The 23,332-nt window shown below is 36.1% G+C and overlaps 1 protein-coding gene across 1 annotated transcript in view; it reads left to right on the forward strand.

Moving 5' to 3' along the window:
- LRP1B (LDL receptor related protein 1B) overlaps window positions 1–23,332 on the forward strand; it is a 744,151-nt gene that overhangs the window by 615,222 nt on the left and 105,597 nt on the right. The window contains exons 54-60 of the mRNA XM_063341107.1: window positions 3,369–3,509; window positions 4,634–4,821; window positions 6,235–6,418; window positions 8,548–8,633; window positions 12,276–12,398; window positions 16,068–16,249; window positions 19,668–19,867. Of these exons, the coding sequence (XP_063197177.1) occupies window positions 3,369–3,509; window positions 4,634–4,821; window positions 6,235–6,418; window positions 8,548–8,633; window positions 12,276–12,398; window positions 16,068–16,249; window positions 19,668–19,867 (1,104 nt within the window). The remainder of the gene's footprint in view (window positions 1–3,368; window positions 3,510–4,633; window positions 4,822–6,234; window positions 6,419–8,547; window positions 8,634–12,275; window positions 12,399–16,067; window positions 16,250–19,667; window positions 19,868–23,332) is intronic.

Here is a 23,332-nt window from a genome sequence, read left to right on the forward strand (position 1 = left end):
ATGTTTAATTTTCACCATTCATAGGCATTTAGGGGTTCTTACATTACGTGAATGTCTGTAGGGTGCATCTAGGCCATACTCAGAAACATCCACCTATCTACATGGTATTTATAGAAAATACAGAGCAGACATTCTGTCCAAAAAGGCAAGTTGTTCGTGATCATGCCTGATTTTGTGCAGTTAAAATCTATATTGCTTATTTACTCGATGAAATGCTCTCAAGGGATGAGAACCCCAGCAGAAGACAGCTAGCTCTGTATTTTAGACATTTCCATTGTATGCACCACCTAAAGAGTGCATGTGCGTAAATGGTGCGATTAGACATCCAAAGACTGTAAGAAAAAGAATGTTTGGTATTTGCATTTAGTAAAATTTTTCATGTAAAGTTTGAGTCAAACGTGTAATGGAACATTGTAGGAAAATAATATAATGCAGCAAATAAGTACTTATTAGTTTGCTGGTTATGTAAAGAACAGGTTTCATCAGCATCACTTAGAACTGTATATGACATGGAAAAAATCTGTTCCTGTGATGAACTGGGCTGTCACCCAATTGTCCCTTTTCTCTCTGTGCTCACTGGAAGTAGGCTGGTACTTAAGAGGGAACAGCCATTCCTGCCACATCGACATTAAATGGGTCAGATCAGGAGAGCACCTTTGAAGCGAATCTCCCACTGCTCACATGGAGTAGTGTCGAAGCAAGTGAACTGATCGGGGAAAAAAAACCCACAAAAACCCTTCTAAAGCTGAGCCAGTTGATACACCTCGGGTAGTAGTGGCGTGAAGTCCACAAGACAAGAGCAGAGGAGAGCTAGTGTGAAATAAAATCCTGAAATTCATCTAGTGTGGCTATTGGGTTCTCCTTACCAGCTGTTTTGTTCTGCTGCTCCTCCCTTACTGCATCGTGCCACTCGCGAACGTAGACTTCCAGATCCTTGAAGAAAGAAGGGAACAAACACGCCTTGCCTTGCAAATTCCATTTGCTTTTCGCTTGTGTAAACTACACGGTGTTTTGAAAGGAGCAGTTTGCAACAATGAGCTCTTGTAGGGAAAAACTGCTTAGGTTGTGTAGTTTAAACCAAATCAGGATCGAAGCAGGTTATTGATTTATTAATGACAGATAACTCATTGGAAATCAGTGAACTGTGCATTCAATATCCATAGCAGCAATGCAATGGGTAACTCACACCTGCGAAGTGTTGATATATCTACTGCATTTTTAAACACCATTTTATAACACAGAGAGCAGAGCTACGTGCACCTTCTGCCCTCGCCCAGGACACGGGGTTCCAAGCACATGTTGCCCGCTAATCCTTAAAATACTGACAAATAAATAGTGATGGTTTGACAGACGTTTGGAAAAGACAGAAGGAAGAAATAGCAAGAGAAGCAGAGGATGTACAAACTCCTGATCTAATTGTAGTATGGACCTGCTTTCAGGCACTGGATCTATTGAATTTCTACTCAGTAAACTGAAATCTACAGCAACATTTGTTACATGTTGCACTGCTCCAATGCAATTTTTTATTAGCTGGTAATCAAATACACACCTTAGTATGTGACTAGTATGGTAAAAACAGTATAGTGTAATTTTAGGAAAGGGTTGCATTCTTTTACAAGAAGGGGAACTACTTGTAGAGAGTAGGAACCAATTCCAAAACAGACTTTTCAAGGTGTTGTTAGGCTGTAACCACCTAATTCACCAAGATTTTAAACATGTGATTTCTGATGTGACTGCAAACTCGATATCCTCTGTTAGATTCTAGAACTAGACCTTTGCATCTTGAATATATAAAAAAAAAAATTTAAAAAAACCCAAATCCATTTAAAAATCTAGATTTTTTTTTCCCATCTGTATCAATGAAAGGTATATTTTTTTGTTTGGTTTTTTTTTTTTCTAGAGCATTATTTAGATATGAGAATGGGTCTGGTGATTGGAGCAACCAGTATTTACTTGTTTACTTCTGTGTCAGAGTTTGCATCTGAACAGATTTTAAAAGTTCACAATCGTTCTAATCCTTGAAAATTTCTTTGATGAAAGTTTTGATAGTAGAATCCTGTCTTTCAAATGGAATTTTAATAATTAATTACTTGTAAAGAAAAAAAATAGCATGAGAACAAAATGCATTCTCTCTAAATTTCATCTCTTGCTGCTGTCAGAGACAGAATACTGAGCTAGGTGAGCCACTGTCTCATCCTGCATGTATTTCTTATGGTCTTGAAAATCTAGAAAAAGTTTTAGGGAGTCCATTCAAAAACAAGAAATTTCATCAAGAAGGTGAGATACTTGGCTTGTGTGGCTAATCAAAAGACCAATACAGGAATAGGAAGCATTTTCTGGTTTCAGTTTCCCGTTTCATTATGCCCTGCCATCCAGAGCAGAGGCAGCAGTAAGCAGAAACCCTCGTTCGACACATTTGTAATGACCTTTCTGATCATGACGTACTTGTGAAATGCTGCAGACCGGAGGTAAAGCTGGTGGCCTGTCACATCTTGCACGCCAAGGTGTCTCACGCAACCAAAAAGCTTCACCCTTTTTCTCTATCAAACCACCCTGTCTTCTTTCAAGCATGGTCTATGTAAAGAAGAGAAAAAAAACGCCTTCAGGAGACCACAGAATTATTTGAATTCCAAGTAATGTTTGTAACTGATGAAATAACATATTGCATGTTGAAAACAGTACATTAACACATTTCTAAATGATGACTAAAGATATACAAGAGGTTTAAAACTCTTGATGTAGATGGATATCTCATACCAGACGGTCAAATGTTATGTTTCCATCTGCTATCGGAAAAAAAACTATACGAGGTAGCAGGAAATAGAGCAATTAGAAAAAAAAGGACAAGTATTAACTTTTTACTTCTAGAGAGTAGAAAGTTATCAGTGCTCATTCCAGATGTTTACAGATTCAGGAGTTAAACCAAGGCTTTAGTAGTTACTACAATTTGGTTATATTTTTGAGCTTAAAATCTGCATTTTTTTTTTTCAAAAGTAAAGTGTGTTGAACATAATTCAATATAATTTAGATTTTTAATCAGAATGAGTGTTGCTACGTAATTCTTGCTTTATAGTCATATTTTTTTCCTTGAGTTTTAAACTAAACCAAGGCTTGCTTTCAAGGCGCTTTTAAAAGACTCTATTTGAGGCAGAATTTATACACATGGAATACAGGAACAGTTACACTTTTCTGTCCCAAACAGGACATTTGATTTCTCTCTTTGTTGGTATACACTCCTGTATAAGCATATAACGCTTTGCATCTCGTTACGGAACAAGAGACACTTTTACTTACATTGCCTTGTATATGCAAAATTGTATGTCAAAAATATGAGCAAAGTATGGAGTCGTTGATTGCTGTATTTCTAGGGTATCGTCACTGCCGCCCTGGAGAGTTCACTTGTGCTGATGGAAGATGCCTATTAAATTCCCAGTGGCAATGTGACGGTGATTTTGACTGCCCAGACCATTCTGATGAAGCACCTATAAACATAAAATGCAAAAGTTCAGGTTTGTATTTAATTTTTTGAATAACACGCGTGACCTTTCTTTTTGGAAAGCAATTGTTTAGGATTGTAGACAGGCGGATATAAAACCTCACAGCTTAAATCTCCAGTGCTTTCATGGTGATATTCCTTATGTCTTTCAAGGAGAATGTGTTGTCAGTCCTCAGCATCCAAAACCTCAATGCACAAAGTTCAAGCCATCAGTTCCTACAGCATAAGATGGCTGCTAGTTCGTTAAGGCATAAATTCTGTTAGCACTAAAATAAAATTATATTAACATAATTATTGTCAAAGTTTATAGCTTGCCCCAGAAATATTTAATGTATCTAATATACTCATCACACAGGAATAGATCATACAAAAGGAGATGTGAGGTTGTTCTTGCTATATTAAAACCGGGTCTATTTTTATTAGCAAATTACTGACCAAATGTGATTTGTTTTATTGATATTTTCTCCTGACATAAGTTTGCTGAGGTCTGACTGGTTTTTGAGTAGAAAATGAATCCTGGTGCGTATATCACATCCTATTCTGTGGCTTTTTGAAAGACCAATTCTTCTGTCTAGATCTTATGACTTTATTGTACAGTAGCCCAGTTCCTTACCAATTCTGATGGAAGTCACGCTTTTGCTTTGAGGTAAGGCAACATACCTGCTGTAACTGTAAGTATTCTGATTTGAAGAACTGAATGTAGCTGAGCTGATGTATTCAAGTTTTGCCAAACAGGAAAAAAACCATGTGTGCATGTCCTCAGAGACGGAATGTGTCAGAATTCAGTCAGTCGTGTTACTAAACACCTCAGCATCCACAGGGCAGAGAAGCCATGCCTTTTAAGTTTTGCAAACTATCAACTATATTTTCTGCAGAGATAATGTATTCTCAATTAAATGAAAACAAATCTGTAGGAGGGAATAAGTTGAAGTATTCACACATTTTCCAGGAGTGGAATAAAATTTTAAAGACACTGGAATGTAAAAAGGTATTATAATACTATCAATAAGAAATGAATACTCAGTTTGTACACAATTGTTCCATCTCACGTGCGCACATCGCAGCTGGTCCATGAGAAAATCCATTCGAAATACTAATAGACCACACAAAGTTGTGCTCTCTTTTTTTGTTTTCCAGAGCAGTCATGTAACAGCTCTTTTTTTATGTGTAAAAATGGCAAGTGTATTCCTCAAAGTGATGTTTGTGATAACAAAGAAGATTGTAGTGATGGATCTGACGAGAAAAGCTGCCACGTTAATGAATGCCTCAGTAAGAAAGTTAGCGGCTGTTCTCAAGATTGTCAGGATCTTCCTGTTGGATACAAGGTGAATAATTACAAACTGTGGTGTAACGTAATGCAAATCTTAACTGTTTCTTAACTTCTGTGTTGTGCTTTCTTGTCATGAAGTAGCTTACCTACCGTAGTAAGAACATTCAAAATTTTATTTCAAGCAAGCAAACCATAGCCAATTGTATAAAATAACCTGGTAAAATATATACTTTAAATCTATGGAAAAGAACATACAGTGCTTTAAATGTGACAAATCATACTGATGTATACAGAGCACTGAAAATCGGTTGTGAAAAAGGAAAACTCATAGGAATGAGTAGCAGGAATAACAGTTTTCTCCATTATTTTTTTTTTCCTAAGTCAAAGACACAGAAATATTGAAACAAACTATATTTGCCTTAGTTGCAGAATAAAACCATGGTCTGCATGTGGTGGTGTTTTCTGAATCGCCTGAATCTGCTCTTTGGCCTTGAGCCATAGAGAGGAATTGGATGTTGTGTAAACCCTCGCCACTGACTGCACTAACCTGTAAATAGAAGCTGGGAATAGAAGAGATTTTTTTTTTCAGGGTTTAACTATGAAGTAACCCCAACTGCACCCCCAAACTCTTCGTCTTTTAAATAGAATAGTACCTCACTGAGAACTAAATAAAATCTGTCCAACATGGCTTAGCTGTAAAGGTATTCAAACCTCTGAAACCATGTCCTAGTTAGGAGGTCATAGACTGGAGAGCTGGAGACTAGGTTGGGTACTGCAAAAACCTTGTTGAAGCAGCACTGGTGTGGAGAAAGCATGTCATGGGTCTCTGCAGAGAATGATAGAGAGGATCCAGGAGGGAACAGGACACAATTTTTTTTCCATTGATTAAACTATGCCTCTGTGTCAAACCCCCTCTACCCAGTTGTATTTTGCATCGCTCACGTTGCATGTGATGAGCTCGCCACCGTGATCATCTATCCCAATAAAAATCAGCTTCAAGAGTTCTCATTCACATTACTGTATCTGCTGCACAGAATGCTAGATGTTATCAATGCATCAAGAGAAATTATTAAAAACTGTCTATCTTTACCAAAAAGCACACGTGTACTTGAAAATAAAAAGTTCCAAAGGGTCCATCCATCATTAAATTAATGGAAGAATCCTTTCCATATTTGTGAGAAGATGTTATTTTACTTTTGCTTCAGTTAAAGAAGAAAGAATAATTACTCATTCTGCAGGATTATTTGGGAGGGAATTTTTCACAGGATCACAGCAGCAATAGTTGAAAAGAAATGTGGGTATGTCTGCCTGTAAACAGTATAAATAGCGATGTAATTAAGATGTTACTTGGAAAACCGAGGCTACGTGCAAAAGATTATAATGCTAACATATTCAGAAGAAAACACATAAGCTAACAAACAGAATCAATGAGTAATTCAAAGTTAATGTATTTCCTTTTCTTTCCCAGTGCCAATGCTGGCCTGGATTCCGGCTGAAGGATGATGGCAAAACGTGTATAGATATCGATGAATGTTCATCTGGATTTCCCTGTAGCCAGCAATGCATCAATACATACGGAACTTACAAATGCTTGTGTGCAGAGGGGTATGAAATACAGCCTGATAACCTAAATGGCTGCAAATCCCTTTCAGGTATCACTTTTTTTTTTTTTTTTTAATCCACAGCTTTATCCAAAATAATTTGTGAAATACCTTAGCTCCAAGGTCTGTGTTACCCTTTTATGCAAGATAAATAGAGTTACTTTGAAGCACGCTACACTTCAATAAACAGTTAAGAACATGATTTGATGTCTGAATGTAGTAATTTCTATTTTTAGTATCTATTATGCTCAAATCGTTTTCAGTGAATAGTTACAGTGGATTATGAAAGTTTGATTTAGTAACTGTATTAGAAAAAGTATGAGGAAACTTAAAATACATCACTTAATTCTACTTTTGAGTCACATGCTAATAGTATGTTTATGATAAGTTTTTAAAAGACTTCTGCTGGTTTATGTCATCAACTTTAGAATATTGGAATGTACTTCAAGCTCCTGGTATAAAAAAGAGGAACAGGAAAAAGCAATACAAGTTGCAAAATCCATTATTCCTGTAGCATATGAAATCCTCCAGTCTCACATGTAATACACAGTAAAGTTCAAGATATCTAAGAACATTGGTTATTTCCTAACCCCTCTGTCTATGGCACTGATAGTATTTTTATGTGTTTCAATGAGTAGGATTCTCTAGATCAGTAAAAGAAAGAGCAAACTTTTTTCAACAGGAAAAAAACAAAAATCTCATTACTGCGTTCTGCTGGATTTCCTTCATAGTGCAGGAGGCAATCTTCAGCTTGAGCAGACTCCTCCTTATTCCAGTCTTGCACAAAAGGGTTTTTTTGGTGTGTGTTTTGGTTTTAACTGTCAAAAAACTTTTTCTTTCTAAATGGCAAGAAGACTGGAACCTCTGTCTGCCTCATGTTCCTGTCTCAGCTTCTTCCCCAAGTAATCAGAGGAAACACGGGAGGGGGCAGAAATACAGTATCTGTTTTTTGCTTTACTCCTGTCTCATGCCTTGCAAGCCACCCGTACATTTAGAAGCCATAAACGAGAAGGGGGCTGGAACACATCATAGTACAGTTTGTTGGAGCAGTTCAAACTGTATGAACTGACCTCATACAGTTCGATGAAGTCTAATGCATCAGACTTCAAAAGTGATCACGACAGAGCTGTTTGTGCTGTGGCAAGGATGGTTGTGCTGCGAGGAGGAGGTGCCAACACGTCAATGTTTGGCCTAGTGCTAATTTCTTCCATCAGTTGCCTTGAACTCTTTACAACAGAGCAGAGCATTACAGCCGTTCTCCACAAAGCACTAACAGTCGGTGCTGAGGATGGTGCCTTGGATCGTTTAAGGACTGGAGAATGTCTTAAGAGTGGAGCAGAAAATGCAAGCGAAGCGGTACAGTGTATTCAGTGCAAGAGCAGAGTAGGCTGGACAACACAATACGTTCCAGAATGTATGAGCAGTAAATACAAGTCTTAAATACATTTTTAATTAGTAGTAGTAATAGTATTTTTTTCATTTTAGCTGAGCTCTCTGTTAATAGAGCTAAAATAAAGACAACTTTTTTTTTAAAAAGAATTTTTTAGTTTTGGTTTTTTTTCCTATTGTGTATGTCGGTGTCAGAGATGTTTCAAAGATGTCAAAGATGTTTTCATGTGATGGCATGAATTAAGTATCTAAAGGAATATTTTTTGATGAACTTAGAAAACCAGGGTTAAAAAAGCCAAATCTGGCTTCATTTCAGAATTAGAGAATCAAGGTTTCTCCAAACAGCTGTTTCTTTGTGGCTATACTGCTCAGAGTACTGAAATCTCAGAAAGCAATGGTCAAAACATTCTTGGCTTGCAACCACAACGAATAATAGTCTTAGTGATGATTTGAAAGTGAATGTTGAAATTAAAACAAGTGGTATGAAATATATTTCAAATTTAACTCTGACATTAAATTAGCATAAAATACAATATGGTTCCCATATTACAAAGGCAAAAAAATTAAATTACACTGAAAGATATACTAATTGATTGCTTTGTTCATTTTTATACTGCATCATTGATCTTTCTTGGAACATTTGAATGTTTTAAATATTTCTTTCATCCATAACATTGATCAGAGCATGTAACATTTATTTTTCAAACCATCTGTATTTCAGCATTGTATTCCTGATTTTCCATAAATTAACGTAAAAGCTAGTCTAATATATTCTTTCTCCCGGGGTTTAGATGAGGAACCTTTCTTAATTCTGGCTGATCATCATGAAATAAGAAAAATTAGCACTGATGGATCCAACTACACTTTGTTGAAACAGGTATAATCATAGTACCATGCTCTAAGTTTAACTCAATACGTTTATTCTTTTCTAAAGTGTGCAACTGACAGAAAGATCATCCTCCAATTGGCATTGTGTGCACCACAAAACAACTGCAGTATCCGGAGTTTTCTTAATATTTTAAATTGACTATTTTAGCTGAATTTGACGTGGTTAAAGCTCAGGCAGTTGTTTCGTCAGTCAGTCTGATGTACTAAAAAAATTATGTTATATGTGATCCTCTTCCATCACAATATATTTTGTGCAATTTGTATATTTCTGTTTAAAAAACAAAACAAAACCAAACAAATCAAAAAAAACCCCAAAACTATTCGGCCGTGTATTATTGGGCTACTTACTGTCATAATCCAAGTCTATTTTTTTGATTTAGACAGACAAATCCAAGACTTAAAATATTATAATACATGAACATATATATTGGCTAAATCTAATTTTTAAATAATTACTCTAAATTATGATTGCAGGGAAAAAACCCAAACCTTATTCGAAAAAAAACCTACAAAAATAGAAAGTCACCCAGTAAGTACAGAGCTGTCATTTTCTAGCAGTTTCTGCTCTGCTTCGATGCTTCACCTAAGTGTAGTTACCAGAGATTAGAGTTCCAAAATACGTTTTAATACGAACATCTATTTCCTTGAGTACTAATTAATGAATTGTAGGAAAACTAGAAAATCAGTTATTGCCAGTCAGTAGCATTAGGCTTTTTGTGACTTCTTGTGTCAGCGAGCTGTGCATCCTAATGTCACAAGGTGCTCAGGTCTCCACAGCAGTGATTACAAAATTAACCATCTTGCATTAAACATTGACTTTATTTAAGCATAGCAAGCATTATGTTAAAGTCTGTTTGTTCTTCTGAAATCCTTCTGACTACCTCTCATTCACATCTCACTGCCTCTCTCCTCTTTTGCTGGTATATCAATTAATCGAAGCCTGTGAAAAGAGGGGAGCAACAGTAAATTTTCGTTATGGTTGGTGCTGACAGGTTGACTCAGACCTTCATCAGTCTTGAATTTAATGGACTCCTCTTCAGTACGTTAGAGACCATGTAGCTCCAGCCATTGAAGAGAACCTGTGTTTTTCATATCACATTAATTCACTAGTCTAAAAAATATTGAACGTACTGGCCTTTGATCCTACAAATACGACATCCTAAAAAACATCCTGATTTGAAAGCAAAGGAGGGAGCTATACCAGCAGAACAGGTGGGCTGTTTTCCTCATAAGGACATTTTTTTGTCCTTGTAATGCTATGGTGGATCGGCTCTTTCTTAGACATCTACCAGATGAAGGCAAATACCAGCCTTCTCTGAGTATTTGAGCTGTTCTTTGCCATTCTAACAGTTCTTCATATAAACTCAGAGTAAAGGAGCTGAAAGTAGGAATTCATTCAGTCTTATCTGAGTTGTTACATACCAGCCTTTTCCTCTTTTTTTTTGAATATACATAAACAGTACAACTGTTTGAATTGTGTTTCATTTATGTTCTTTGCCTTCCATTTCTTTCACTCCTAGTCATCAAAATTCTTAGGGTGTCCATAGAGTAGATAGAGAGAATCTTCCTCCTCATTATTTGTGGGTTTTATCTGCGTTTTTTTAATTGGAGCACCAAGGCAACGCAAATCACGGCCTAGGATACCGTGTGCTGTGTGTAACAGAAACAAACAAAACCGCGGGTTTAAAATCAGAGACTAACGCAGCTGATGCCGTTTGAAAGCTTCCCTGTTCCTTCTAAAAGCAGATTACGTGAGAAAAGACAAAGAATTACGTTAGGAAGACTTAAAAGTGACATGTAGATCATGAAGAGGAGGTGTTGTCTGGGCAGAGAACTCTGTTGCGGGTCTACAGAAATAGTTTTACCTGCAGTTGTTGTTCTGATAAATATTGGAACTAAACTGACCCCAAAATAAAACACTTGAAACCAAAGACTTGCAGGCAGTCATTTCTCTTTATTAGTCTGGATACTTAAGAAATTTTTACAGTGTTGTAGAATATGTAGATATAAGGCTAATTTTTCATAAATTACTAACTTTGATTTCATGAATGTTATGAATTTTGGATGCTCTCTTGTATTCATTCATCTCTTGTCTCTTTGTTAAGAATTGGGGGGGGGGGTTTACTGTAGATGCATTTATACTAGTAGTAGAAAAAAAGACAGAAAAAGTGTTTTGCAGCATAGTTATCACTGACAGAGCTGCAGTTGGTTTTGTTAGAACACCGTGCATGGATACGTGAGTTTTGAAAATGAGAGTGGTCCTCCAACACTATTGTTTCGGGCTTTCTTTAATGACGGCTTGTGCAGCCGAATCACTCTTTTCCTCTACGTTTAGATCAAAAGATAGATTTACAGGATTACACTGCAGTAGTTGGCAGATGAGCCCTGTATCACTTTCTGTACAACTAAATATGGTTGTTCTTAGTCGTTTATTTCAGAGTTGGCTAGTCCAGCATGTCCCCTCTACAAGTATGAGTTACATTAACGAGGGAGGTTGCTGATCTACCTGAGAGTGGAATGGCATTGGGCTGATACGGGAATTGATTAACTGATCTTGCGGTTTTAAAAGGAGTGCGAACTGCATCCATTCTTTTTACCGCTGCTGCTCCATAGAATCATGGAGTGGTTAGAGTTGGAAGGGACCTTAAAGACCATCTAGTTCCACCCCCTGCCCTGGGCAGGGACACCTCCCACCAGACCAGGTTGCTCCAAGCCCCGTCCAGCCTGGCCTTGAACACCTCCAGGGATGGGGCAGCCACAGCTTCTCTGGGCATGTTTGATTAATAACAACATCTTTGTATATTAAGAATAGTTGTGATTTCACTGCATCTCAGAATGTTAAGCAGTTTATGGTGGAAGACTTCCCTAATCTCAGCTAAGGAAATAAGAGCTAGCCTCCGAGTGCAGTACCTATTTCTTATCTGCCATTTGGGATGAAAAGCCATTATTATATGACTTCTCTTTCCAACCCACAGGAGTACCTCAAATATGATCCACCACTCTTTCTTACAATGTATTGGCTTAGTAATTGGAGCCATAGGAGACTTCCAGATGCTTGCTGGATCTCCAGCTGTCACGTATATGGTTGTACAGAATACCTACGATATGGCATCTGAGATTTAAAACCTCCTTATTCAGGAACTAAAATTAATGCTTCTTTGAAGATCACAATTTTGAATTCCTGATTAATTTTTATTAATGAAAACATTTCACTATTAATATAGATAATAATTTTATGTTATTTCTGAGTTTATTGTTATAAAATGAATGTCATTTAGTTTGCCAAAGTAGTACAAAGGTAGTCATTAACAGGGAAATGTATATCCTGCTAAAGTTCATTTTAATAATAGGAAAGAAAAACGCAGAAGCTTTGTTTAGTTTCATACATCATCTGCATTTCTGAAGCGAGATAGTTCTTTGTCACCAAATTTATTTCTGTTACAATTTTTATCTTTTTCTGATTGTTTACAAGTTATGTGTGGAAAAATGAGAGCGGTACTTCAAAAATATGCAGTCAGTAAAATAAAGCATTTTGAATGTTGCATGCAATGTATTTTGCATTCTGAATGCTATTCAACAGTTTGTATTCAAACATTTGAATAAATGGACTTTTTTTTTTTTCTGTTTTTAGGGGCTGAACAATGTGATTGCGATAGACTTCGACTATAGAGAAGAGTTCATCTATTGGATTGATTCCAGCAGACCAAATGGCAGCCGCATAAACAGAATGTGTTTAAATGGAAGTGACATCAAGGTAATTGGGGGTTAATTATGTCACTACTAGAATTAAATTTTTTGAGTATTTTGGGAAATGCTCCTTCATGCTTTTAACCCAGATTGTGAGGTTTTTGTATATGCATACAAACACAGCAAGGGGTAGCCAGTCTAGTAAAATTTAGTTGTGTTTGTATCTTATTTGAAGTAGAGGTAGGGACTAAGAGAACTGTATTTATGATCTCAATTCCTTAAGACTTAAATTGACAGTTGACTGAATTGGCAGTTCAGTGTGGTTTACAGGATGCCAAAGGAAAAAAAAAGGTATAATTGGGTGTAAGTTGTGTATATACAATTTTCTATGGTCTTCAGTTTGCTTTTGTCTCACCTCCACTACACTGAGAGTGAAAATAACTCAATGTCTTTGCTGTGAATAATCTAGGGTAAAACTGTGCTCACGTTTCTGCACAACCTGTCTGTTTTGCCTCTGTAGTGGAATAATATTAAGTACGTTTGTTTACTTATGTGAACATTTTTCCAGAATGTGTGATGAGCAGTAAGGAATTCTTCGTTGCTTATTCTTTTATGTCTAACCTTCTTAAACATGGAACAAATGAGCAGGAACATATCCTGTGATTTTTTTTCTCTCATTGTACACCAGTAAATTATAGATTTCTATTTTTCATTTGCATCTTAGTGCATGGACCAGACACATCCTCAGAGCACACCGACTTTAGTCTTTTTGAGGGTTGTTTTGAAACTGACTGCCATCGGTGAACCTTCTTTACATCCCTCGCATGGAAATAATTGTTCTTAGAATTTAAAACAGATGTGGATGAGCATAAGTTATGGTGCTCTGATTCCACTGGGGTAAACCTAAAATCCAGCATGCACTAAAAAGTTCTAGCAAGTCCCTGCAAAGATTTTTTTTCCTGCAAAAAATAGGAGACAGGCAAGTGTAGGGTTCAAAATCCATTAAATCCTTGAGTTGTACTTATTGCCTTTAAACTTTTTACAAAGCATCCTATTCAGCTTCTTGTCCATTCTGGATGAGTTTGTATTTTCTTATTTTAGGGAATATTTTCAGGACTGGGGATTACCCCAGACTTTTTCTTTCTAATCTTAACTATTTCAAGAAGAATAAAGAATTTTTCCCAGTCAACAACTCGTAATTGCCAGGTGAGAGCAATTAACAACAAAAAAACTTCCTGTTGCTTTCTAATGACGTAGTAATTATTTCTTTTTTTAAGGAAATGTTGCATAAATTTGAACAAACATTAGAAGAAAATTAGGTTGGGGGTGTGGAGGGTATTTCTTTTGTCCTTCATTAATATTTTGCAATTTACAGAATGAGTGTCATGTTGATGGAGATTTTACTCAAATAGGATGCCATATTGAAATAAAAAATTATGAAAATAAGTGCATTTAATTTTCATGAGAGTATTTTATTTTTTCACTGAAAAAAATTGGCTCAGATTTGGCCTCTGAAAGCTAAAAATCTGTGCAAAAAATTATCAAGAATTATATATTGTAGCTGCCTGATGTTCTGTCAGTAATCTTTTATCCAGTGCCAAATCATAACTTTATGTCTCTTTGACTTAGATTTCAATTTGATGTTACAAATAATTAGTTTCCCAGCAAGCCTGTTTTAATTTTTATTTTTATTTTTTTTTGTCATGGAAGAGAGGTTGTATGGTTGACAACCTTTTCCCTTGAAGTATGACTTTCTTATTTTATTTCCTTCATACTTCTTGTTTTACTATTTACTATAAATAAATAGACTGTTAGTGTAAATGATACTATTTGATATATTACCTACGATTTCCCCTTTAGAAGGTAACATCTGTTCAGTATACCAACTCTAGCTTTCTTGCTCTGGGTGACCTGGTGGCATCTCATTTTTCTTCTACATCTGATCACGGAGGAGATGTTTATACAATTGAAGCAAGAACTTTTTCACATAAATGTGTTCAAACGTTAACACAGTTTTATGTATAGTATTGTAGATTCAAATGAAGTCAGTTATTGGAAAATGCTGTAGTAAGCTGGATTGTGTACGTTAAATGTCACACTGATGATCTCAGTGACTGGAACGAGCTTAAAGTGACTCTCCAAAGGAAAAGTCATCAGAAAAAAGAGGCTAATTACTTTGCTCGATGCTTCTAGATAGTGTAGCTAAATCACTATCTAAGTTTGCAGAGCTATCCGTTTCTACATGAAATGTCCCATGTCCCAGTGCAGCGGTTGCTGCAATTACATATTGATAAAACAGTGAAACTGGAAGTGTTAAGGTATGAGAAAATAAAGTATTTTATTCATATTAAAAAAAATGGGTGCGTGCCTGGATTTAATTTTAAAAAGATTTTATAAGGTGATAAATAACGTAATAACCTGAAAGAGTGCTTTTACATATTCATAACTATAAAATTAATTTAAAGTATCTCACAGTATCCCTTCTTATCTTGAAGGCTTTTCGGTTTCTTCAAATGGTAAATAAAATTAAAAATAACACGTTCCGTTATATATAATCAGGTTTACGTGTAATGTTTATACTCTATTGCACACGCTTTTAGTGCTGAAGACGACAATAAATTACAATGAACACTACAGTAATAAACCCATTGTTAGTACTTAAGAAATCTCAAATATTTTCAAGTATTGCTCTCTCTGATTTTTTTTTCTTGAGTTCTAGTTGCACAGACCTAATCAGGAATAGAATAAGTCAGAATAGACCTTATCAGAAATAGAATTTTTAAGCCTAGAAGAAGTTGGACTCTAATGATTGGGACTACTCAGATGTCACTCAACACTTAGCATGAAGTACTCCCAGCCAAGCAAGATTGAATCATACAATCACGATGAGATTTGTAATCATGTATAACTAGAGGCGTTTGTTCAAGTCTCAGAATTATTCTAGCCATCAAAAACCTTGAGAATAGCACATCCCTGTCACTAGAGCCTGGGCTTTCCAGTAGGTCACTAAATTGCTTCCGTCTCTTGGGTTTTTTATTAATAATGTAGTCCTTCTGAAATGTAACTAATTGTTAGAAAGTTCCTCTTTCTTCTGCCATGTGAATATTGGAAATAAGAGCACAGTATTTACTTTCCAACAAGGTAATCTTTCCCGGTTTGCTTGAGTTGAGTGCCTTTATGGTCAGTCTATCATGATGACATATGGCACTACTGCGATATTAAAATGAAATATATGCGGATGTAGATTGGGGAGAGGAGTGGTGAGCTAATGAGCAGATGTATTTGAGGGCGCACTATGGGGAGAGAAGCCTCGTCTCCATTTGGTTCTGTGAAAAATAAACAGAAAAATAAAGGGAAATAGTCCTTTTTTTCTTTTTTTTTTTTTTTAAATTAAGACAAAAGGAAAATTAGAAACTTAAAATGAGAAATGGAAGATAGAAAATTCTTCAAAGTTAGCACATAATGCAGGGAAGCTGGAAACTTGATCTTTACTACATCATGGTATTATCCATTCTGCCCTACTGTAAGGAAAGTGTAATATTGTCTTAGATACTTAAGAAGTGTCATTACTTCAGGAGTGTCAGTGTTTAGCAGGGAATAATACCTATTTTTCGCATGTTTTATGTTACTGTATCATATATCCAACCTCTCAATATTCTAGTATTAGTAACTCTCGAATTGTTGTTCCTTTTCCCGGTATTTAGACAAATAATTTATGTAATTTTTCCTTTTCTAGGTAGTCCACAATACGGCTGTTCCCAATGCACTGGCTGTTGACTGGATTGGGAAGAATCTCTATTGGTCTGATACTGAAAAGAGAATTATCGAGGTGTCTAAACTCAATGGTTTATACCCCACCGTCCTTGTGAGCAAAAGAGTGAAGTTTCCTAGAGATCTGTCCTTAGATCCTCAAGCTGGGTATGAAGCAGCCATTTTGCAGTAATTCATATTTAAACCTAATTTTATATTGAATTTTTTTTTTTATAAAAACAGAAGACAGGAAATACTAATTAGGTTTTTTATTATCTAAATTTCAGCTATACTGGATATCAGTAGTCTAAAAGGCATTACCAATGCTTACTATATCATCATTACATATAAAATTGGTATAATAGAAAGATGAATGCAGGTACTAAGCCATGTTTCGTTATATTTACTACTCTGTGAATGTCTTCTTTTGGTAGGCGGAAAGCAGATATTTAAAAAAAAATAGCCGTATCTTTTTTAAAGTGTGTTACTGAATAACAAAAAATTCCTATTACATGGAAGACAATTCTTACGTTTTATTTTGTTTATTCACTGAAGCAAACTGTCTTGTTAGCACTCTCTTCTGTGTTTACTAGTTTCCAAAATAATTTAAGCGACTCATCTACCATGTATATGAAGACTTTCTTCTGATAGTTTTAGCATGTTAATCAAAAAGTGAAAATGTTTAATCCTGCTTAATTTAAAGACAGCCTTTGCCTTTTTTACTCTATAAAATTAAAGTTTTGATTTTCACACATGTCTAATAACTGGACTGATTCATAATTAGGATACAAGGGTTTATTTTAGGTGACTTAGTTTCTAACTTTAGTTTCAGAAATTTGAAACGATCACTTTGCTTGAAAAATTTATTGCAACAACAGTGGTGAGAACTGACTAGTTATTTTAAGTAGTTTGTTAAGTAGTACTTTTAATTACTAATTTTATTAATTATTACATGTCTTATTTATTTATTAGTATAAGTCTGTGCTGGTATTCTGAGTGCAGTTTTGAGCACCACCACCATTTTTGATTTCTTGACTGGTGTGAGAGCTTTAGGAACTACGGACATTTTTTTTTTCACAGTTATAAGTTTAAAATATTATATTTTTTTCCCATAAAATGGATGTCCTTGAGAAAATCGACCAAATACAATGATTTTTAAAAAAGAAAAAAAGGAAAGAAATTTTTCCACTAAAAAATTTATTTAATATTTGATTTTCCCAGAATCACAGAATGGTTGAGGTTTGAGTGGAGTACTGAAGGTCATCTTGTCCAACCCTAAGAGATACAAGCCTTTTTTACTTTTTCTGTTTGTTTGGGCTTTGGGTTTGTTTTTTTTTAAACGAAACTTTCTAGCTATTGCTAGTTGATCAAAACCAAATGAGCATTAGGCAGGCTCAAATAAACCGTCTAACCATTTCATGCCAGCCTCTAATTCAGATGATAGAAGAAGAAAGATCTTATATTCTTGAAATAGAAAATGCAAATTCATTGAGGTACTTCCTGTTTGTGTGACTACATGTGTAACGCCACGGCCATGGGTCACTGGCTCTGTATGGCCCAATATGCAGTTTATGCCTCATAAACAGAGGCCTCTCGATTTGCCAGTAAACCATCGTCTGTATTAACACCCTCCACTAAAACTGCAGCGTACGTTTAATTGAAAGTCATTAAAACCTGGTGAATTTTGAACCAATTGTGTTATCTTAAATATAGATACTTATGCTGCTTATAATCTTTAAGAAAAATAATACTTCTGAATCATAATACTTAAATGATTATCTAGTCCTTGAATAAATGAAATATAGACTATGGAAAGTTTGCCATATGTCTTTTCAGATCTGAATTCCGTATGTAATGCTTCCTGTTTTATGGAACATTAGGCTATATCTGTGTAAATTGGATGAATAAAACTATTGTAGTGTCTTGTAACACTCTTATGGTATCATGGCAAATTAAGGATTCTTTTCTGTCTCTAAATCCTGTCTCAAGTAATCATCTCAAGTGTCAGTGACAGGAGAAAATTGTTGAGTTCCTCTGGACTCTGCCTGAATAAAGCAAAGCAGTGATTTCCTAGCTAAGAAATGTAACCTGTCTACTTTCCTATTTTTAAGAGAAAAGCCATTTTCTACTGGTTCTTAGAACTAGCATTGAATTTTCTTGTAACTGTACCCTTTCTTCCCTGTAAAATTTGGTAGGGAGGATGTGGACATTTGTTAAATGTATTGAAGAAACCAATACATGGCATCTCTCTCTGGTTGCCTGGACATCCAGGATATGTTCCCTGTGTGTGCAAAAATCAACTCTACAAAGCTTGTACAGAGTCACAGTCTTCTGGGAAGATTTAGATATACACAGGCATAAAATCCATGCCGTGCTCCAGCTCAGTGCACAGTATGTGCACAGACTTAGCTTTCCGACACCAAGCTCTCTTTCTTTTTCTTTTTTTTTTTTTTTTTTTTTTTTTTTTTTAAATATATAAATATGTTTGTTTGGTCATTTCTTTTTAATATGGAAAGTTGCTGGAAATAAAAACTGTGTTTGCATTTCGTGTTCAGACTTATTGTTGGAACTAGTATTAATTGTATCTTAGGGCTTTCTTCTCACAAATGAGAAATGCTAGATCAACGGTATTGCTGATGCCATACGATAGTAATGATATGTTTCCGAAGAAAAACTTTTCTGTTGGAGTCAATGGAAGAAGTTCCCTTTCTCTAGTGCCTCTGTGGAACAGGCTCAGTGCCAACGTATTGCTCCTGTGTTTTGTTGGATACCCGTAGCTCTTCTTAGGGCCACTATTTTCTCTGGCACACAAATGATTTTCCAGGTGCCTGTTAAGAATATGAACTGCATCTGGGTCTTTGAGAGCCTCTCCAAAACCTGAAGAGTAGGGGCATATCAGCTTCCCAACTGGAAGGCTCCATCCTGAGGTTCTAAGTAATGGCATACAGCAGGAGCAATGTGCATCCATGTACCAAATAATAGGCCTTTTTCTTTTTATTTGAAAAACATGCTCTGTATTGTGGCTCGATAGTATATTAAAGAGAAAATTGCTGCTCGCCTTTCCAACAGTCTTTCTCAGTGCTTTACCTATTTTTTAAGCCTTTTATGTGAGAAACTATTCTAACGTTTTGGAACTAGTACTTCTTGAAGTAATATAATTTGCCTCATACCACTGTTAGCAACAAAACAAGGTTTTGTAATATGTGCTAAAAAAAAATGCAATAATACAATATTTGTCGTAAGTTTAGCAGTGATGCAATTTTTGCAAGATAGGGGATTCACAAAGTCCAATGTGGGTGGTACTTCAAATTCTAAGGTATCAAATCTACGCAATTTAAATGCACTTTTCACTAGTCCGTAATGAATTTGATGAAATCACATCTAGCATGAGGGCTCTGCTATTCAAACGTTTCACATTTAGGACTCTCATTTACAGATAGGCCTAGAAAAATCCAAAAATCTATCTGGAAAGTGGTAGCATTACAGAATAATTATTGATATATTCTTGAGATCAACTAAACAAATTAATTTATTGTTATTATTTTTGCATCTCTAAACAAAGCAGCTGTTGTATTTTGTTTTGTAGATACTTGTACTGGATTGATTGCTGTGAGTATCCTCACATTGGCCGCGTTGGCATGGACGGCTCCAGTCAAACAGTTGTCATAGAAACCCAGATATCTCGACCGATGGCTCTTACGATAGATTATGTCAACCACAGACTGTATTGGGCTGATGAGAATCATATCGAGTTTTCTGACATGGATGGATCTCATAGACATAAAGGTCGGTTAACAGCTTTTTCTTTTTTTTTTTTTTTTTTTTAAAAATGTGCTTTTGTCTTTCTTTGATAATTTTTAAATTGAAGGTGCTTTCGCATGTTATGTGTAATTATGTAAAACTGTACTTTAAAACCTTTTGCAACCTTTATTGATACATTGGTTCCTTAGCAATATTTTAAAAGTTGTTTTTCATATTCCTTCTCTGCTATGACTATGAATAATTTTTAAGCATGCGATAATAGGTGTCCATGGAAAAAGTGTCAAATGAAACCAGAAACTCTGGGAACAGACTCAGGATATGCCGTGTGTCCAGGGATGTGCCCTGGGTGCCACGTGTCAGAACATGGCTAAAAGCAGCCTTTTCTGCAGCCTGAGAAAGCCTGGAAATGCCCCTCAGTCTGCTCAGCGTGAGCCAGTAAGAAGATCGCTATTGCAAATGTAATTTGGGGCTTTCCGGGTAGATGGATAAAATAATAACTTTTGAAATACATATGTAATGAAGTAATCTTTACCCCTGTGTTCTGCATCTCACCTGACAGATAATTAAAAAGCTAGTGTCTTCTATCTATAAAGTGTTAAAAAAAAAAAAAAAAGTTCTACACTATGACGAATAGTTCTCATATTCCAAGTGGTACAATTAAAGATCTTTCACTTTAATTTGAATATATGAAATACTCAGTATTGGTGTGTTGGGGTTTTGTGGGATTATTTTTGAGATGAAACAATGTTACTTGAGCTTCCTTCCGCAAGCTTTACCCAAACCTCAGAACAGCTGCTGTCCTGGTAAAACTTCATGCATTTGGGCTTTTTTAGGCTTTTACCTTACAGTGGGTGCCTCCAGGTTTTCTCCAAACCAGAGTTCATGAAAGAACTACTTTATTTTCAGATCGAAGCTTCGCTGTGAAACAAAACTAACCCAAGAGTTTTCTAGCCCTTCTATTTGCGAATAGTAAGTTATAAATAGATAATGAACAATTCAATGGCACTTGTTTGAGATGGTAGATTAGAGAGACTGCAGCAATAGCTATGAGAGCTGTAAACATTCCCGTTAATCTCAGCATTAAATTCCATGGGTTTTGTAGTGAGCACAGGACGGTGGTAACCTGCTCACCTAAGCAGTGCTTGCCCAGACGTACCCCGAGTGCCGGCAGGATTCCTGCTGACACTCTTTTTCTGGCAGATGAGGCAAAGCTCCGTATGACTCTTGGTGTTATTCCCTGCGCTGCTCTCCTGCTATTTTGTCCTCACAGTTATCCTCTTACTCTTCTTTCTGGATCTTTCAAAGGAAAGAAGTAATTAATAGCCAATGTGTGTCTCCTAGCCCTAACCTGAGTGCAGTGGTCAAACCTTCATCAATGTTCTCTTTCAACCTGAAAGTTTCAGAATTTCTCTTTCTCAGAAAATGTCCTCCTATCGCTAAATTTCAGAAGATACCTGCAAAATTCCAGTCATGCCGTCTTTGGTGTCCATTGCCTCGGTCTCCAGCCTCTGGATTTCTCTTGCCCAAGTGGGCAACATCAGCTTCAAATGCTTTTATATTCACGGAGTTAATGTCTTCCCTTGAGGATATGTGAACCAAGAGAAGCAGGAAATTTGTCACAAATCCCCAGCTGGTCCCAGTGAAGAGCAGTGTTTCCTACAACAAATTCTCTTTCTCATTCGACAGAGCCCCACCTCCGCTGGTTTGAAAGAGCCAAATGCATTCATGACTGTTTAAGGAGCATGTCTGTCTCTCTAGGTATTACAGTGTTAAAATCACGTATTACTGGACATTCTGTAGGCTTTCGTGCCTGATAGTTTTACCATTTCCATTTGTGAATGAAAATTTATAAAAATTTGGTACCAGTTATATATCTGAGGCAAGCTCCAGAAGTGACAGCGACTTTCTGCAGACCTGATATCACACTACTTTTGAGGACATGTCTGTTTTAAGTACAGGTCGTATATAAACATTCAAACAATAAAAAACTTTTGCTTTGGGAGAACGATCCTGATGTATTTAAATTATGCGGGAGGAAGATTTTCTTCTTAGCCAATGCTGTTTGTCACTTTCTGTTGTCAGGAGCTTCACTCAAAATATGATTATCACACCAAAATCAAGCTGTAGAAAAAGTTTCTGTGGATTTAACACAGAAGCGATAGAATTCTTGGTGTCAAACAGTTCAAACGTGCCTGTAGGTGCTCCAAAGGCTGCTTTGAGAATTTTGCGAAGTTCCTACATAATGATCAGTTTGTCTTTAATCAGAATCTTTTCCTTGCCTCCCCCTTTCTCCCGGAACAAATTACCAAATAAATTTTGCATGTCTTCATGTTTCAGCACAAGACTAGAAATATTTCTGGGAGAAAAAAACTAACTATTCAAATTAATTGTCTTAATAAGGGAAACTCGGGGAAGTTCATTGGTTGGAGTTTAGAGGAGGTGAAACTCTGATCCCTTCTAGCTGTCTGATATAAGAAACTCTAATCCACAGTGATAGGCACTTAAACGAGAAAGATCGGTTTCATATCTTGTGATAACTGTTTCTTGATCCGTTCACATGGATTCCATGTCCCATTTTCCTTTGTCATTTTGAGACACTTCCTATTGTCTAAGTTAATTAAGGGATGGTTGAGTTTATTCTGTCCTTTGTGTTTTCAAATGGAGAAGGATAAAGGCATAGATATGATCACCATCAAATAAATACTCATGGAGCAGAGAAAGAAGTCTAAATGGGAATCGTGAGTGAAGCAATCTGAAGTACTACTTAGCATAACCGGAGTATTTTTTTCACCTGTTTCTGTGGCCTTTGAGGATTAGGCTAGCTTGCTGTGAGGGTTTTTTCGGAGAATATTTTTTTGGGGATCCCAAATTACCTGTTACAAAATGTATCAGAAAATGCCACAGAGATTTCACAAGACCCAGCAAATAAGTATCTTGTCAGAATGTGTGATTCTTATATCGTAAAGAGATATTATTATATGAAGGAGACTGCAGTGTCCTCTGCTCTGCACTAGATACTTCTTGAGCACAGACAGAATAATCTTGGGCTAATTATTGGCATGCTGTACGTTAAACCAAGGAGTGTTTATTCCACGCAATGGGAGTTTACATGTACTTAGATCTTAATGTTAACACTTTTTGCAACGAGTTTTATTTTTTCTTTCTTTCTTACGAATCTTAAAGATTTTTCAGGAAAAGAGAACATCTGGTGCTTTCCTCTTGTAAAGTTCCTCTGCATTTCAATAGAGAAATAGGCTTTTATAAATACCAAGAGAGTCCTAGTAAGAACTTTGAAAACATGCTAACTAGGCCAGAAATCTTGCAGTGCTTGGGAGCTCTTTTGGCGCTAGGGGCAGCAATGACCTTGCTTCTCTATTTGAAGTTTAATGCTTGATTATGTAAACTGTCTTTAGAGCTTAGCCAATTTAGCACTGCAGCATTCACAAATGTTATGCACAATAAATGATTAAGCAAGCACTGAAGCACTAA

The sequence above is a fragment of the Chroicocephalus ridibundus genome, chromosome 7, assembly GCF_963924245.1.
Source record: "Chroicocephalus ridibundus chromosome 7, bChrRid1.1, whole genome shotgun sequence".
Lineage (NCBI taxonomy): Eukaryota > Metazoa > Chordata > Aves > Charadriiformes > Laridae > Chroicocephalus > Chroicocephalus ridibundus.